A 20,054-nucleotide genomic window follows, 5' to 3' on the forward strand; every position below is an offset into this window, starting at 1 on the left:
ATCCATCCTTGTTGTTCTTGCTGATCTTTATCACATATGCATTTTTACTTCATACATGGATATGCAAATAAAAAATACATTTAGATTGTGTTGAATAACATTTTGGAAACTCTAGGAGGCTTGGATCTCAGGAGGTGATGTGGAGAAGAAGTAAACCTTTAAGAGCTGGGGTCTTGCAGGGGGCCTTCAGGTCATTAAGGATGAGTCCTGAAGGGACAGTGGGACCCTGGACTCCTCCTAGTTCTCTCTTTTGCTTCGGGGCCTCTAGATGATCAGCTTTGCTCTGCTAAATGGTCCTCTATAATGTGCTGCTTCACCGAGGCCTAAGAGCAGCAGGGCCCATTGACCATGGACTGAAACCTTGCAAACCATGAGTCAAAATGCATCTTTCCTCTTTATATGTTGATTATCTCAGGTCCTTATTATAGTGGTGGAAAATGGACTAACCACTTTCTCATCATAAGCTATATTCATTTTTCATTATTAGTATTTGTATTTTACATGGTGAGTTAGTCCTATGGTCAGAGTTTTGTTCTTGCTTTTATTTATTTATTTTTTTCCAGTTCTAGGGACTTATATTTGGTCTTTATAAAAGCCAGAACTTGGTATATAAAAATAACAAACAAAAAGTAAATAAATAAGATAATTTTTAGTACACTGGAAATACCTCTAGATTCTAATCTAGTTAGGCACTCCTGCAGAAGATTCCTGATTTCTATATAACACATATGCCTTAGTAAGTTTGTTTTTCAATCTGGTTTTCTAGACCAGAGTAAATTAAGAGCAGAAAATCAGGAAGGAGATAGGAAGGACTAGAGAAGAAGCAGAAATGACAGGAAACAGAAAAAAACATAGAACAAGCCTAGAATGCTATTACTACATCATAGGCTGGTGAATGTTTCCAATATTTCAAAATCAGGGCTTCTTAAACTTTCTTGCTGAGAAAATATAAAATTCAGTGTAGCTATAGTAAAGTCTATAAGTTGCGATCTGCTTATTTATGCCATGTTTTTTTTTCCAGAAAAAGTTTTAAGTGAAAAGGATTAGACCATACTTTGAAAGCATTGTACCAGAATGGTTTTGATTATGTATGTTCCAATGCTCTAAAAAAAAAAAAAAAAAACCCTTCAGTAACCTTTCAAAAAAAGTTTCATATGCCACAGATGATATGCTGCTGGGACTTTGTGGTTCACTCCATAGAAATGGAGTGAGGCTCTTAAGATGATAACAGAATTAAATAAGTAGATTTAAATTTTTACAATAACTGAATACTTGGAGATAGAGGCAATACAAGGAAAGCAATCAGGCTTCACTTGCAGAATTATAAAGCTTCTCTGAATATGTGCTCAGATATTCAAGCACCCTGGGTTCATAGATCTCTCAAAGTTATGGTTTGCAAATTAAATAATTTGTTCATTATAGATGATACTTGCACCAGGTCCAAAGCACCTGACTGAAAGATGTTTTAAGTGACTCAATTTAGTAAGTACTTCTTGAACATCTAGAACAAGTTAGGCAACATGTAATAGTCTGGAGACAGAAAACCTAAAACTACTCATTCAATAATCAAGGAAGTCGTAGCATAATGAATTAAATACATAAGCAACTTAAACATGATAAGGGTTTTGATAAACAAATATGCAAAGGATCATGGGTGTCAAGAGGTGGAGGCATCATTTTCTGCTGGAAAGACAAGTGTGAAGGTAAGCCAGCCTCTAGCCTAACTGGAAGGACATGGAGCATGGGAATGCAAAGGATGCTCTGAACAGAAGGAAAAGCACAGGCAAAGTCACATGCACCAGAATGCTGTGTTCTTGGAAAACAGGCCTCTTGCTTGGGCAGAGTGGCCCTCTTCAGGTAGGCTGAAACCATGTTAAGGCAGTGGATGTGAAACTGGTGCTGAGGTAGGAAGGTGCTGTAAGATGAGACCTTACATGCTTCCAGTGCTGCCAGCTTTCTTCTGTTCCCCCCATTTTAAAACCTGTTCTTTAAAAATTGATTTCTTTCTTGTTCTTTCATTGCTCTTGTTTTTAAATGAAGTCAAATCACTAAAATGTGCAGTGTAGTGTGTTTTCGTAGGTTGGTTTGGTTTTTGTCTTGTTTTGTCAAAAAATATGCTAAGCAGATGTTGGTATGGAGTGATCTTAGGGCCTCGGGAAGGACTTGTTCAGGATAACCATCTGCCTTAGTTAGATGACACCTTTCTAGGAGTCCTACCTTACTCCAGGGAACGTTGGCTCTGCAGTCTGAAGTCTGATTTTGGGTTTGGGCTCTGGGTGTTGATAATATCCCAGGAGGCCTTACCAAGGGCCCTATTAGAAACAGGCAGAGGCAGGAGCAGACATCTGGTCATGATTAATCCTCTCAACACCATGGACTGATGTGAACTGGCCTTGGGCCACAGCCAGCTATGCCTGGGAAAGCTAGCCTTCTCCCTCATGCGTCTCTCAAATTCTGCAGAGGCCAGTTCTTTGCCTTCGCTTTCTTACTCTCCCCTATGTATTCATTAGAACTTCAGAGATAGAGGATCCTACAAAAAATTGGCCCAAAGAGGTGGATGAAGCCATGCAATGTCATCAGTAATCATGGTAGAGGTCGTACTCAGGCACCACTGAATACCACAGGCTGAACTACAAGGTCGTGGGACCCCTGGATGTTGATGATATGCTCCAGAGGGCACATGAAACATCCTACAACCTACATGACAGTCCCTCATTACCAAGAATTATCAGGCCCAAATGTGCAATTGTGGAGAAACCCTGTTGTAAATATTTGCTTTTAAGAGATGAGGATCTGTAGCTTTTACTAAATTCTCAAAGGGATCTGAGAACATACAAAATTAAAAATTCCTGACAAAATTAAAAATTCCTGGTTGAAAATTTGGACTCCAGAGTAACCCATACCTAGTTCAAATCTGGTCACAGAAACATGACTTAGAACAATTCATTTAACCTCTCTTGAGTCTCAATTTATTTTAGAAAATAGGGGCCACAGTCTAAAATGTGCATGATTGTGGAAGGGTTAAATTGCCTTGTGCATCTAAAGCATTTAGCACAATGACTACCTAGCATAATAGGTACATGCTTAACTTTATTATTTTTATTTTTTGTGGAGGATTTAAAACAGTTTTATTTTAAAGCACTTGATATAAAGAAAGGAACTCTTGTCACAAGTCATATAATTCATACTTACATTTAGCCTGACACTACAAGAAATGTGACTTATGTTGTCACTACCTTTTTTTCCTTTGGTTCTTTTTAGCTATACATGATGGTAGAATTCATTTTGACATAATTATAAAAGCATGGGATATATCTTGTTATAATTCAGTTCCCAGGACCTTGCCTTCTCCTTTTCTCCCCCACCTCCTGATCTCTTTCCTCTACTGATCTTTGTGCCATAGTTTTTTTCTTAAATTAATTTCTTGTGGATGTACACAATGGTGAGATTCACTGTGGTGTATTCATATAGGTACATAGGAAAGTTATGTCAGATTCATTCCACTGCCTTTCCTTTTCCTGTCCCTCCTCCTTTCCCTTAATTCCCCTCTGCCTGTGCCACTGAACTTCTATTCTCCACCCCGCCAAATGCGGGTTAGCTTCCACATATCAGAGAAAACATCTGACCTTTGATTGTTTGGGATTGACTTATTTTACTTAGCATGATAGTCTCCAGATCTTTTCATTTACCTGTAAATGTCACAGCCATTCTTCTTTATGACAGAGTAATACTCTATTGTGTATATATCTACAATTTCTTTACCCATTCATCTATTGAAGGGCACCTAGGTTGGCTCCATAGCTTAGCTACTGTGAATTGAACTGCTATAAACATTGATGTGGCTGTGTCACTGTAGCATGCTGATTTAAAATTCTTTGCATATATATGTAGAGGAGTGGGATAACAGGTTAAATGATGGTTCCATTCTTAGTGTTTCAAGGAATTTCCATAATTCTTTCCAATTTGTAGTCCCACCAGCACTATGAGTATGCCCTTTTCCCCACATTTTCGCCAACATTTATTGCTGCAAATAGGAAAAGAAGAGCTCAAACCATTTCTGTTTGCAGGCAACATGCCCTTAATTTTAGAGACAAGGAAAGCTAGCCATCCAGAACCCTTTTATAAGTCACAGAATTTATCTGAGTTTCTGTTTTTACATTTCTTAAATAATAGCAGTATTTATATCACATGGTCACTGGAAGAAATGAATGGGAAAAATCATGCAAAATATTTGCATAAGGACTGACCTTTGTTAAATGTTTAATAAAAAGGAGATGCAGTACTCAAGCTTCTGGTCTCCATGTGCTTGCTCCTTCTTCCTGTGATACATCCAGTTATGGCTGATGAGATTTGAAGCTATCTTAATGCATGAAGACCTAACCCACATACCAGTTTTTATTTTCCCTGAATTTTCCTGCATAAGTGATTTCTACTTCCCTCTTTCTCTTTAACATTTTTTGTTCTCTTTGGGAATTTCCTTTATTCATTTCTACAGGGTGGATAGAGTTAGTCATAAAGTGTGCCAAAGGTGGGGAGCATGACTCAGGTCTTTTAGCTTCAGGTACGAAAGAGATTTTTTTTCCCTTTAACATATTCAAGCATGGCGCAGATTGCAATGAAATAAATATCCTAGGACTACTAAATAGCACCCTTGTATAGTTGAATTCATTCATATAAAGTCAGTTGAAGGTTCATATTCTCATTATTTTCTTGAACATAATATTAATAGAAAAAAATACATAAGAGGTTAACTTTCTTGGTCAAGATTATTTCAAATAAAAAAAAAGACATGCAGCTTTGAGGTGTATTTGATGAGTGTGAGTAACGAGGTCTTCATTGCATCATCTTCTCTCTTTAGATTAGGCCTAGAGGTAGCATGTATGTGTCACGTACAGCTTAGTAGGTAGACAGCTTTGTCCCTTCCTCCAGCTTGCTTCCTTGCCCTACCATCCCCTGCACTGTTTCCTGTGTCTACACCTTCTCTGTGTGTCTCTTCCAGGAGACATGTATAGCAAATCGTCTTCACTAGTTTTGAATGTCTTGTTCTTGAAGCATCATCTCTTTGGGGACTAGTCATTGTCATGTAGAAGACAATGGTTTAGGGAATTTAGAGCACTGTAGAGTTCAGGACTTGGACTATTCTATCCCAACTTTAGACCTCAGCTAGCTGAATAAGTCCTAATATATATGGCCGTGGCTTCTCTTAACAGGTGTTAGATAAATGGCTTCTCATCCTCTCTGGACACTGTATTATTCATCTGTAAACATAGAGTTTGGATGAGATGACCTCTAAGGACCCTTCCAGTGCAAAATTCTGTGATTCTATTCTAAATGTCAGGACAGCATGATGCTTACTGGCATCACCATTAATGAAATTACCCATCATTTATCTTATAAAGAAAAAGCACACACCAATAGCAAGAGGAGAATCAAGACTGAGAACGAGAGAGTGGATTTTTATTGTGCCTACAACTCTCTAGTGATGCTTGTGATGAATGTGAATGTCTTTAAAAAAAAAAAAAAAATTCCAGCTGCCCTGGGGTGACCTGACCTGTCTTTTTGTTTGTGACTTGGTTACAGTAAATATATCTTACTCAAATATAGTTCTGCATGCTTAAGATTTAGAATGTTGCTAAAAATAATAGGTTGTACTTAATAGCTGATATGGGATTTTACAAAAACTCTTTTCACAAATTATCTCTAGTCTGCTTCTTCACTCTGACCTTGACTCATACTTCAGAGAAAAGGTGCACAAGAAGTTGCCAGGTGGGTTCTCACTCCGATTTCATTCCCTCCATCCCTTTTAATCCTCATCTTTCTTCTTCTTGTCAAGGCAGATTAGGTGCTCTGCCAAGACCACACCTCCATAAAGCTCAACACTAGGTCTCATTTCCTGTTAACAGCACTAGGGTCTTGATCCAACTCTTCTGCTTCCTCCTCCTCTTTAAAAGCCACACATCAGTTTCCAGCCACCCTACAAGATTTGTGGTGACAAGATTCAGTCCTGTGGTCTTCCTTCTATCATATGACAAATAGAATAATTTCTCTAGCTGTGCCCTGCTTTACCTGACTAAGCCATTAAGGTTACTTTGGTTTTGCCCCATTTTGTGGGGTCTAAATCTTATTCTTTTGAATGACTTGTTCAAAATTGGATAACAGAAAAGAGATTTCTTTCTTGTTGAGCTTTTCCTGTAAATCTCATTTCCAGACTCATTCCAAATGAGGGTAAAGGTTAAGTGAAGTGGGAAAACACGAGGAAGGGAGGAAGGGAGGGAGGACATTAAGCTCTATTGAGGATGTCCAGTTGAACAGCTTGCATCTCTGTTTTTACACCCTTCTCTGTTGATTCCTTTGGTGGGCATGGACTCTTGTGGGTGGTCCCCACAACCCTGCATGGCCAGTGCTCCATCCAGCAGGTGGCATCTTTAGAGACTCTCTGCAAGGGCTTAGGCTTTCTGGAACAATAGTTCTCACCCCGCCTCCCTTTTTTCTGCCATCAGCAGAGCAACTCCCTCAAGTCATCTGCTACTGCATTGGTCCTACCTGCCCACAGGATTTCTCTCCCAAGATTGTATGGTTTGTTTCCATTGTTCATGGTAATATCTGCTGTTCTTATTTCTCAGGGAAGATTTTTTTCTTTGCCTTTCATTCTGCTAATTTGAACATGTATCCCAGATACTTCTCAACCACAAAATATGTTTTCCTTTCCCTATTCTACTATTGCACAAATGTAGTCTAGAAAAAGTAACAAAGGGAGTTATTAGTAGGAAGACTAAAGAGTCGAGTTTTGTAGAACCTAAAATTGGTCGATTTTCTGTGCCTTGCTTTTGTGATCAGGGTCAAATCTCTGCTTCCCTGCTTCCATTTCATTTTCTGTAAAATTATTATAAAAATGTGGATCCCCCTAACTTCTTGGGCTCTGTGAGAATCACTAGAGGTAGTTTATGAACAAGTTCTCAGAAAAGGTAAATTGTTGTACACACCTGCCATGATGATTCCTGTTAAATTATTAGTTGCAACTGCATGATAAATTCCTAATTCTATCTGTACTTCATGAAAGAACTTTCTTCCTGAGTGCAAAAAAGTTATATGGCATCCCCTACCTGAAGGTCCACATTGTAAGCAACTTTCCCCAGGCTGCCATATGGGGAAATACACATGGTGCCCCAAGTTGTCTTCTAGGGAGAGCAGTTTTATAGCTACTACCATATACCTCTGAATCATGAGAGGCACTTGGTTGAAGATGATTAGGGCCTAAAAGTGATGGAGACCAAAGTTCAAGTTACCTGTCCACAGGCCGAGGCTCCTTGTGCTTTGTGGTAAAAAATATGTTCCTTCCAGGAGATGCAAGCTGAAGGTGCTCCTCAGAGAGAGTGTCCCTAGAAAAAAAGTCAAATTTTTTTTGCCAGAAGATATCAAATTGATCCTTCTCACTATATACCACAGTGTTCTTTTTCAGATTAGCAGACTAGCAACTTTGTTCTTGTGTTAGAGAAAATTACATGAAGTGTTTTTTTTTTTTTTAAATGCCATTCAATAGAGGTAGCAATGATATCAGGAAGACATGTTACTACTGTCAGAAATGCAGCATTTAAGCATGATGGTTCTCCCTGCCTGAGAATGCAAACCTTGTTTCAAGGGATATGACTACCTCTTTTTGTCTCTAAAACCCCTTCTCTTGAGTCAGCAACATGGTCTCTGCCAGAGCAAATGGCAGACTCAGACTGGATTAGTATGCGTGCCAAAGATTTAGGTAAAAGGCATTATATTAATGTCTAAATTATTGCAGCTCAGGACTCTGAGGTTTCTAAAAAATTCTTTCACACAATTCATTATTGTTAGTGTTTGCGACTATTTGATAAGCTCCAGAACCTTTTTCTGCCGTGGAAAATAAATCATTCCTAATAGCTGAGTTTTCCCCGCCTCATTTATGTACTTAAACTTTTCCCCGAATCAGCTACACGTCATCACCATCCTTTTCTCTGTTTAATACCATTTTTCTTTGCTCTGCTGTAGGATGGTCGTCTACGAACAAATGACCAGCTGATTGCAGTCAATGGGGAGTCTCTTCTGGGAAAGTCCAACCATGAAGCTATGGAAACACTTAGACGATCAATGTCCATGGAGGGGAACATACGAGGGATGATCCAGTTGGTGATTCTGAGGAGAACAGAGAGACCAATGGAGGTGATGCAAATCTTGATCTTCCTTGCAAATGGCCCACTGGCCACTGGAATATGCAAACTTCCATTACCACTGTGGTAGCTTGACTCGTGGTGACATTGCTTGGGAAAATACACCCCAGAAGGGTTCTGCTGAATCCATATATGGGATGGGTGGTTGTATGTTTTAGGTATAACTAGAAGGGATGAAAATGTGCATATGAAGTAAGTCTTTTGTCAACTACAACAGGTCTGTCTCTTTTAGGGCTTTTTCATTCAGAAATTCCTAGAGTTCCTGACTTATTTATAAATAGCTATATAAACTTTTTGATTGATATGCTAGCAATGTCCATTCCATCCTGATCAGACTTGTACGGTGTTTAATGGGAAGATCATTATAATATAATCAATACTGTATTCTACCCCATAATCTACATATAGATAATATAGACTTACTAGTTTACAATCTGATCCATTAAGCAAGCTGCTTACTTCAAGTTGTTAAATAAATGGAAGACTTATTTCTGAGATCTTTTTCATCATGATTTCTTGTTTTTTTTTTTTAAGTATCAGAAATATTTCACTTGCAAATAAATGTAAATATAAAATATTCCTCAAGCATTATTGTAAGCACAAGGCCCTGGGTTCAATCCCCAGTACCACAAAAAAAAAAAAAAAAAAAAAAAAAGGTAGTCTTAATAATAAATTTCACTTGGGCTGGGCTTGTGGCTCAGTGGTAGAGGGCTTTCCAAGCACTTGTGAGGCACTGAGTTCAATTCTCAGCACAATATATAAATAAATAAATAAAACAAAGGTCCATCAAAAACTATACACACACACACACACACACACACACACACACATATATATATATATATATATATATATATATACACATATATATTTATATAAAATTCACTTAAAAAATGAACAGGACTGTCAAAATAAACCATAACAGATGATAGTGGGGCTCCTAAAAGTTCAAAGCTTGGGCTGTGTAGTTTAGCAATATTGGGTTAAAATTTTAGGTTTGCCATTTCCTGGCTTTGTGACTACATACATTTGTATTTAAGTGCTCAGTGTTTGTAGATGACAGATATTGTTATCTGTTTTATCCATTAATGGATCTTTATTTCCCAGTACATAATAGATACATAACAAATATTGTTGAATGAATAAAAAAATTGCAACTGAATTCTTCTTCTTTTGAGAAAGTAGATCTTGAATAGTAAAATTATAAAGTATGTCTTCCTTTGTTACATTATCAGCTATTGGAAAGGAGTAATTGTACCTTTTACACGCTTCTGTACATAACCTTGTAGATGTTAAATAAATGTAAATTGGCCAATTACTGGAGACTATATATAATGAAGAAGCTCATTTTCCACATTTGCGTCTGCTTAAGTGACAGAGTCTTCCATGAATATTTAATGGGCTTTACTTATGTACACAGTTGGAAGGTTCTTATCTACTGTTTCCTACCATGAGAGAAGTGGCTCCATCTGGATTCATTTGGTTCTTCCTTTGGAGCCCTATGACTCCATGGAACCCATTTTTAGAGACAGTGTGAAAGATGGCCTGGGGGACCTAAGTCATCCCTTCTGTGTATCTGCGTATTAGAGCCCCCTAAGGATTTCTTTTGACAGATACCTCACTAATAGGAAAGTCTGGAAGATGTAGCACAAAAGTACCATGCTAACGTAGACAGCAAAAGCTAAAAAAAGAAAAGAAATGAATTGGACCCGAAAAGACTTAGGCATGCCCCCACATCTCCCTTTCCTAATTTCATGTCTCTTTCTAAAATTTGTGTGAATGCTAGAGCATAGGTGTGTTGCATTTTGGCTGGTGGAGTTGGGTCTCCTTACTATTTACATTCTCCTTTACAGCAGGTATTTTCATCTTAATTTCCACAGTCTGGGGTGGATTGACATTATTCCATCTTAAGAAAGCATTAACTTTCAGTTCGTTGCCCATCCTCAGAAGTGTCTTGCTAATATAGTTCACCAGGGAATCGATCGGGAATAAGAACTGGGGCAAAAAGCAATTTTTATGAGGACATTTAAACAAGATCCATTTTCTTTTCCTAATATTTACATGCTTTCCATGGGGAATGAGCAGGCACTTGACTCTCAGCTATTGAGACTCTCTATGGTACCCATGAAGATTAAAGAGTATTATTTCTTATAAAGACAGCAGCCTAATGTACAGCTTATCTTTATTAAATTTGAAAAATAAATTGCAGCTATTTGATCTCCCAAATCTATGTTTTATGTTGTGCACTTGTGTTTTTGGTGTATTCTCCTGTGCAACAGCACTTGCCTTCCGGTACAATAAAAAGCATCCATAACCTAAAAAAGTCTCAGCACTGCTCAGATAATCAGGCACAGTAATTAGGCAGATTTGGCAAGAATGCCAAATGATTGCTTGAACATTATATTGATATTTTAAAAATTGAGGAAGCTACTTAAGAAAAGTCAAAATATAAATTCGGTATTGTGGGGGGGGCAGTTCCCACCTTCCCTAGTTGTATAAGATATGTAAACAGTTTTGATGAGAACCTGGTGGAGAATATATAATGAGCCCTTGATTGAATCAAAATCATTTTTAAATAGAAACATGTTTTTCAAAGGATGAGCTGGAGGTTCAATGGTAATTCTATTTGAGCCTAGAGACTTGGTATTAAAAAATGGGTTATGACCTGGTTTTGTTTTTCCCTTTCCCCCAAACATTTTCCTCCCGGCTGCCAGCTCATCTCAGTAGAAGCCGAATATGTTTAAAAATCCATTATGTTTTTTATTGGCTGGGACACTAATGGAGGGCTCCACGACAGCTCTATTTTACAGGCTGAATACTTTAATTAGACTGGTTACTGATCAGTTGTTGGGATATTGATTGTGTCATTTATCAAAGAGCTGGGAAAGCAGAAATTTTTTTTTTTTTTTTTTTTTTTTTTTTTTTTTTGCCCATGTTGTTATTGTTAAATGAAAACACAAAACTGTGCAAGGCAAGTCACACCATTCCTGCCTGTTGGACTTTGCTCTGGACCTCAGCTTGAATTCAGGAGTGGCTTGCCTCCTGTACCTGGCTTGGTTTGACTAGCAGTACAGCAGCAGAGGGTGACATGTTGGGTGTGGGAGCAGTGTTAAAAAGCTAAAGGGCCTTCAGCAGCTGAAAAATTTTAATTATTAACAATGCATAAATTGAAGGCTTTAAATATTTTGTTTAGACACTGAATTTTTGTAACTAACGGGGAAAATACAAATCAAATGCATTGTTTCCGCCAAATGCTCTCCCAGATGGAAAGAGCTCTGGGGATCAGATCAGGGTTCTGGTTTGTGGCATGTTCATCTCACAAATGGTCAAGGGAACAGTTAAGAAATGACTTTCAAATTATTTTCTTCCTTGAAATCTGTTAGGGAGAAAAATAATATGAGCAAGAGCAAGACCCAGTTCTCTATGCCACAATCCTCTTTTAAAAAAATTAGCTGGAGTTCTCTGTAATCGCCTGCCTCCTATTACCTCTTCAGCTCCTGTGGAAGATGGCTTGGGGGGTGTTATTCTGGATGCAGCAGTTTTGAGAAAACTGTGAATTTGTTTACAGACTGTCAGAATCTAAATAGGAAGGGGAAAAATGGGGTGGCAGAGAGTAAAAGCTCTCAGGAGAACCAGTCTCTGGCATGGTCACTGCCGTTCATTTCAGCTCCCAGCCAAAGACCTCAGATCTGCAGGGGGACACACTCATGGCATTTCAGTGGCAAAACCTGCTTGGGTCTGACTTGTCCTGGAGCATATGCACTTAGCTGGGGAGAGAGAGAGAGTGGGGAATGGCAGGAGGAGAGGAACCAGCTGGTTGGCAGAGAAACACCCTTGGCATGAACTGTATTCTTGTATTGACACTGCCACAAGCTGTACTCCCAGATGGAAGAAAATTTGAAAGAAGCCAGTTGTAAGTGGAGGAAAAGAATAATAAAGTTAATCCTCTTTTGTGTTGGCTATCAGGACGGCTAATCCTTAACACTACATTGTCAGTATTTTTAATTTCATATGCAAAAAATGCTTACACCCAAAGGACCATTTTGAGTTTCTACCGTCAAAGACTTATATGCTAGAGACTCTTGAAAGACTGTTCATACTTCTGTTGACCAAGTTGGAACTTTAAAAAAGTCAATGTAATTTTAATTTTTATCCCTTAGGAGCCTGCAGAGTGCGGGGCACTTTCTAAGCCATGCTTTGAGAGCTGTCAGAACACTCTAAGCACCTCCAGGCGAAATGATAGTATATTGCATCAGTTTGGCACTTACAGTCCACAAGAAAAACAGAAAGGTAAGGTTCTATCCATTTTCATCCCCTGTGAATGGAGTGAGAAAACAGAAAAGAACCTTTATATTTAAAAATTTTTAAAAAGTTGGGGGGTGGGCAGTGAGGAGTTAATTAGACTAAGAGCAGACTTCCATACTCGGAGTCATGAGCGTTGAGACGGGTGGGAATGCTGACTCAGAACTTGTGAATCAGATTCCTGGCAAGGTCTCCAGTTTAAGTGACAGTTTTTTTGCTTGCTGCCCCAAACATGGAGGGTTATATATAAAAACAAACCATGACTGGAGAATCAAAGATGGCAAACTGTTACTTTTTTTTTTAAGATCTTTTGCTATGGAAAGTTATCATTTAACTTCAAAAAGGTATGGACTTGTATTAAACCCTAAAATGGTCATAATATGGTTCACAGATTTATGCTTACCTCTAAACTGACTGTCACAAGTACCAAATAGCACAATTTGAGTTGTTCCTAACGTGGCAGTTGGAATGATCTTGTTATTGTCTTGCTACACTTTCTCTCATTATCTGGTACAGATCACATTTCTAGTAGAGCGCCAGATGTAGAAAAATCTGAGTTTTCTTCCTCATTTTTTGAAAATTATACTTCAGGTCACCAAGAAAATTGTTTTATCTCCCCATATCTCTTTTCCTTAATAACTTTCATTCCTTATATTGCAAAAGCAATACATATTCATTGTAGAAAATTTAGAGAAAAGCAATAAAAAGAAAATTTAATATCACTCATACTTCTTTCTATCACAGATCTTAATCAATAACATTTTTATGTGTATCTTTCAAGTCTTTCTTCATGCAAATATGTGTACATAAAATGAAATTAAAAGGAAATGTACTATAGGTGATGTTTAAGAAATTACTTTTTTAATTTATAGCACATTATGAACATCTTACTATGTCATTGAATGTTCTTCTACAGCCTCACATTCAGTTAGTGGTATATTATTTTATTGAGTGAAGGCACTGTATACTACATAATCAATCCCTTATATTTTGGATATTTAAGATGTTACCAGAATTTAACTATGTGGGAACAGGTTCCAAACTCTGAGATGGCTCTATCAGAACAGACTTGTAAATCTGAGGTTGTTCTAGAATTAAATTGTTTCATCCAAATGGGATGTTGTTTTTTTATAAACATTCCTCCATTTTTAGTGAGAGTAGCAGCAACAGCTGTTGCCATTTATTAAGTGTTTACTGTCTGTTAGATACTGTGTTAAGCAATTTACATGCACACTCAAAGTGGTTAATATTATTATCCTCATTTTACAGATGAAGAAATAGAATGTCAGGGAGAGTAAACAATTTACCCAAGACTGCATACTTGATACAGGCAGAGCTGGATTCAATTCCTGTCTCTCTGACTTCCCTTCATGCCTTAAATCACAACATGGCCTTGACTTGCAATGGTCCCTCAAAATGAGTAAAGTCCTGACATCTGAAACTAAGAATGACCAATAGAAGTTGACATCATGCACAACCATAGAAACAAAAAAGTTGTGCCCCATTTGTATACAGTGAATCAAAATGTAGTCTATAAAAATAAAAAAAAAAGATTTGTTAAAAAAAAGAAGTTGACTTTATATACAGAAAAAAAAAGTACTTGGTATGTCTTTTCACTTTAAAGAAATTAAAAGTCTTCTCAATACAGCAAGATCTTCTTCTGACACCTTTAGTCCCAGTAGCAATGGTGTCAGGAAGGAACAGCAAGTTTTCCAGACTAGAACAGCTTTCTTCCTACTGTGCCCATGTTAGGCTAGCAAACACTGACATCTGTATTAAATCCTTTACAAAATTTAATTGGCATTTGACTCTAAAGTAACATGTGGTTCAGTGACTGAGTTTAAAATTCTGTTCCTAATTTCACCAGTGACATCCAAAGCAACATTGGACACATTACCTACCTCCTTCTTGGTTCATTTCCAGTACATATAAAATATCAATGCTGAGGTGATATCTACAAAACATACTTTTAGAGGACATTGATATGCTCAAGTAAATTGGGCAATATCTTTAGAAAAAAAGGAGCGATAGCTAAAACAATAAAAATATAAAACTAGTTAACATGTTAAGAATACACACACAGGCTGGGAACTGTGGTGCACACCTGTAATCTCAGTAGTTATGGAGGCTGAGACAGGAGGATAGCAAATTCAGAGCCAGCCTCAGCAAAAGTGAGGTGCTGAGCAATTTAGTGAAACCCTGTATCTAAATAAAATACAAAATAGGGCTGGGGATGTGACTCAGTTCTCAAATGCCCCTGAGTTCAATCCCTGGTACCCAGAAGAAAAAAAAAAATACATCGAAAAAAATGTAAGTAATAAAATATACTCAAAGCACCTGCTAAGATGACATGTGATAATACTTTGAAGCTTTCAGAAAATGTTGAGGCCTTGTATGTCTACTGAACAAAGAGTTCTACTGGTACAAGTGGCCACAGACAACCTCTGGGGTTTTACCTGTTCTCTTCCTCCTGAGACATAGATGCAGACCAGCATTTTACACACCAGTAAAAACACCATGCAGATCAGCGACCCACAAGGTTCTTCCTCACCTTGATTTTCCAAATTAACAGAATAAAAAAAATCAAATGCTCTCAAGAAGTGAGTCCACTAAACCTTATTATTTAAAAAATAGAGAAAAATGAGTTGCTATTATTCACTGTAGATCTGTGATCTAGTTTACAATTTTGTGTTTTACATTTCCTTTGTGTTTACACTCTGCGGGAGTTGCCGGGTTCAGGGCCATGGAAGGTGGTACAGGGCATGAATGCTGAGTGTTGACTCATGACCACCTATGTTTTAAGGACCTCCTGTAGAAAAACAAGATCAACTTGACAAAATGTAATGTCTTGTGAGGAGAGGAACTGGTACAGCCAAAGCAGTAACTCTTTTTTCTTCCCCTTTTCCTTTCCTTTGTATACTTAAAAATCCAGTGTTGATATTCTGTGTTCCATCTATTTTTGTATTAATAGTGCATACCACCCACACTTTGCTGAGTATTTTATTTTTTATTCCTGTCAAGCTGTTACACACAAAAGGCATTTTTAGGACTAACATTTGTACAAATTGTAACACCAGAGAATTCATATTTGTGTTGGAGAATGGCTAGCAGTGCCAGAAATGGAACAAGAGTGGTTCTCCAAGATGGCAAGAAGAATGGAGGCTGTCTCCCCAAGGTTGACTGTAAAATCCCATTAAGCATTTGAATGTTAATGAGGTGCCAACACTGTTTTCTGAGGAATCTCACTGGCAGGTCTCACCCCAGGCCAAGTACTAGGCTAAGTGTGGTTGTCTGGGCCATTAACACCTCTCCTTCATCCCTCTCATCTCCCCTTTGTGCTTTTCTCCTGCTTCTTTTCGACATTCAGCTCAAGTGCCCCAAGTCTGCCCAGCATCAGCATTGCCCAAGGAGTTAGGCCTTTCCTGCCCACCTGAAATCTGATGCTTTGTTTCTGTGCCCTGACCCAGTAAATCCATATTCCCTGGAGTCTTTTGAGGAGACACATAATGGTGTAATGCTTAATGTGAGGCCTCCTGGGAACCAACATGCATCCACCCCTCCATACCATGGAAGCCACTGCCTCTGCAGTGCTGATCAGAAATTGGATTATACTTTCCAATTTAACTAATGTTTATTGGATACCTCCACTGTGCAGAATACACTATCAGGAATGCAAAGACGGATGCAGTGCTTGTATTTCCCTCAAGAAGAGTCTGAAGCAGGGGTCATCGAACTTTGTCTTTAAAGAGCCAGAAAGCAATATTTTAGACTTTGTGGGCCACAGGATCTCTGTTAGTGATTTTGACTCTGCCATAGGAGTACAAAAGCAGCCATAAACATTAAATAAACAAACGGGCCTGGCTGTGTTCAATAAAATTCTACTTGCAAAGCCAAATGGTAGGCTAGTTTCAGATCAGGGCCATAGCTTTGCTCACCCTTTGTCTGAAGTCCCAGTGTCTTTTACCTAGCTTTTCTAATCTGACTTTTGCAGGATGGATCCCACAGAATATACCAAAGAAATACAGTAATTAAAAGAAAAGCCATTTAGTCATCAATGAAGTAATGAATAGGAGACAAATTGTCAACATTCACAAACACTTATTTATATATATGGATAAATAGAGATCTAGATATATCTACCATTATGAACGTACCTTGCACTACCTATCTTGTACCAACTCAATGGAATCTGTAAAATTTGTAGGAGATGAGAATTCCAGACTTTCACACTAATACAGGGCTTAACGGAAGTGTTTGGATCAAGAGGAAAAAGTTCCTTGCAGCATCTTCATATGTTATTTAAAACCAAACCCAGGACACAGAGCCAACATGTAAGATACTTACCTCTGTACCCATTATCACTTTAAGAAAAAACAGATGGGTCATATGAATGCAGTAAAGTTAAAGTTAATGATTGTAAGATAAACACGAACTCCAAAACTTGAAATAGCCACAGAAGAGGCTACAGAAGGGGAGGAAGAAGAGAAAGGAGAGGACAAAGAGGAGGTTATCTGCAGTCTAGTAAGAGAAATATAGATGAATAGATGATAACTTGGCAAATCAATAAATGGCTCGTTGCATAGGCAGCATTCAATAAATGTTATACAGGAATTACTCTATACAATATTAACTAATAGACAAACCAAAATGTTAAGGGGTAGGAGAAGAAAGTGCTGTACCTTTCTGGGCCACAACACAGTCTAATAGATCTTGGCAGGACGGGAATGCTCACAGGGGCTATGCTCCTGATTAAGAGACCTAAACTGCTTGTGTTGGTGGCTAGGCAGGCTTTTTGCTCCTTATCCTTTGGCTCCCAGGTGGTGGTTTGGAGAAGTGGCAGAGTAGAGAAGGTATGCCCTCTCTTAACCTCAGAGGCTAGGGGTGACACTCACCATAGCAACTCACTTCCATGGGCAGGAATTCATCTAGGAGAGAGAGGACTGAGAAATGGTATCTTTGCATTGCCAGGAAGAGAGTATTTTCTGCCACTGTTTCAAAGTCAATGACCTATCCTAGGACTAGTGAACATTTTATAGAGGTGACATTTGAGGTGAGCTTTGGGAGAAGGGTAAGAATTTGGCAGAGTGGGTTTTTACAATTATGTACGCAAAGACACTGCAGCAGGCAGGCTCAGGAGTGTGGTCAGAGAACAGTACACAGTTTGGGGTGACTAATGTGTAATAGAAGATGAAGTTGGCTGCCAAAGCCACAGGCTCTTATTTTGTAGGCAACTGTATATGACTAAGTATTTTGAGCAAGCAAGTTAACTGATCATCACCAGTTCACCAACAGTGTGAACAAGGGACTGAGAGGTTGCAGACATAAAGATTCAAGCCAGCAGAAAGGATGTGCCCCAGCTCCCTATTTATAGTATAGTCCTTCTGCTCTCTTTTTCTTAGCAAGTCTCTGGCTGCTAGACTGATACCAACACTACCAAATTGCTGGATCCCAGTGGTAGGGGACTTGCTGGCTGCCTTTGCTCATTGTGCTTCTTTACCTGTCGCACCTGCTTATCCAAGCTCCAGCGTCCTCATTCCCAGGACACATCATCACTGCTCCCACCATCCAGAAAGATCTGGAGGAGAGCTGGAGCAAATCCTTGCTCAATGTGTTCAACAGAGATCTCAAAATCAAACAAACAAACAACAAGGAAAAAAAGAACCAGAACCAGTATGTGTACATATAAATAGATTTATAAGGAATTGGCTCACACAGTCATGGAGACTGACAGGTCCCCAGATCTGCAGTGGGTCAGCAACCTGGAGACCCCAGGAAACATGGTGTGGTTCTAGTTCGAACCCAAAATGCTGGGAAGTAAGTAAAACTGAAGGCATGGCTTCCATCCAAAAGCCTGCCAGCTTAAGACCCAGGAAAAGCTGCTGTTTTCATTCAAGTCCAAAGGCAGAAGAAAGCTGGGTTCAAAAGCAGTCAAGTGGGAGGAATTCTCTCTAACTCAGGGAATGCCAGCCTTTGTGTTCTTCTTAGCCCTCCAGCTTTCTGGGTAAGGCCCACCCACATTAAAGAGGGTGATCTCTTTTACCTGGTCTGCTGATTTAAATGTTAATCCCATCCCAAAACACCCTCCCAGAAACTCTCAGAATAATATGTAGGTGCCATCATACTTGGCAGATGGACATAATAAAACCAGGCTCTGTTACCAGCAGTAGTTAGCAGCAGCAGTTCTCAAGAATAGAGATTTTTCTCTTTTTTCTATCTGTCAGGGACAAACTGGGTCCACATTTTTCAAATGTCTACTTTATTAGATACACAGTAGAATTTATTACTTAAAGCATGATCACCCTTTGCATGGAGTTAGCACTTTGCATGTTTGAGTCAGGGCTTGTACCTGCACCATTTTACTCTGTGTGTATTCTTCCAGAAAAGGTGTTTGTATACCACTTCATTGATTTAAAAACTGAGACTTTGAAAATTAGAGTAAGTTGTCCAATTTTACACAGCGGTAGGAACCAGGAATGGAAACATGACAGTCTTGCTCCAAAAATAACCTAGGATACTGTCTAATGCTTGACACATATTAATAAATATTGGTGTAAATTATGAGCATTAAATAGAATAATGCACATAATGTTTAGTACAGTGTCTCATACACAGTAAGATCTCATCAAACCTTATTTGTTCAGGATATGTATTGCTTTTCCAATCCAAATGGCCTGGAAAGGTATGCACTGTTATTAAGTAGGAAAACTCAGATTCAGACCATGGTCTGTTGTTTATAAGGTCTAACTTCAAGTGATTCCATTATGAGACAGATGCAAAAAGAGTGGGGATTTCCCCCTATATTGTCTAAATAAATAGATATACTGTATATAAATGGCTTTTTAAAAGTATTTTTGCCATTAAAGCAAATGCCTATGCCACCATATAATTCAGAGGATTCATTACAGAGTCTTTTTTACAAGAATATTAAAGCATGAAAGGCATGGTTTTGATCTTCCAGGAATCACAGGTAATGAATATGTACCAACCTTCCACAGGTGGGGAAAGGATGCAGGGAGCTGACGTGCCAGGGGTTGCCAGCTGGTCACCAGCATCAACAAACATTAGGTGGAGCACCTTTTCTCAAGCAGGGAGCATGAGCTCACATACCAATCCTTGGGTTCTGGGCGAAGCCATATTTATTTCAAGGCTGGTTTATGTGTTGGTAAAAATCATGAACTGCAGCAAAACCAGGCACTGAATGGTTCTGCCTCTGGGTTACTACAGCTTCATTTGTTCTTTGTTTATAGACCTATTGCTTTCCAATGACCGATGGGCAGAGAGTGAAGTACCACCTTCCCCCCCACCACATGCTGGTCCGGAATTGGGCCTTGAAGATTACAGCCACAGGTATCGATAAAACGATATATCATAAATGTTCCCTGTTACGGCTTTTCTGGGAAAACTCAGTCACCTTATTTTAACTCTATTTTATTCCAGAATGGAAATCTCATAGTATCTATAATTCCTTTCCAGGGAAAGATTCTCATAGCTAATAGCTTAGGCTGTTCATATTTTGCTTCCTGGAATGTGTTTAGATTCATCTAATATTAGTAAACT

General features: G+C 38.6%; 1 protein-coding gene across 1 annotated transcript in view; it reads left to right on the forward strand.

The window, feature by feature from the left end:
- Pard3b (par-3 family cell polarity regulator beta) overlaps positions 1-20,054 on the forward strand; it is a 1,015,658-nt gene that overhangs the window by 579,025 nt on the left and 416,579 nt on the right. The window contains exons 12-14 of the mRNA XM_047544116.1: positions 8,017-8,187; positions 12,356-12,485; positions 19,745-19,844. Coding sequence (XP_047400072.1) covers positions 8,017-8,187; positions 12,356-12,485; positions 19,745-19,844 — 401 coding nt within the window. The remainder of the gene's footprint in view (positions 1-8,016; positions 8,188-12,355; positions 12,486-19,744; positions 19,845-20,054) is intronic.

The sequence above is a fragment of the Sciurus carolinensis genome, chromosome 3 (assembly GCF_902686445.1).
Source record: "Sciurus carolinensis chromosome 3, mSciCar1.2, whole genome shotgun sequence".
NCBI classification, from domain to species: Eukaryota; Metazoa; Chordata; class Mammalia; order Rodentia; family Sciuridae; genus Sciurus; species Sciurus carolinensis.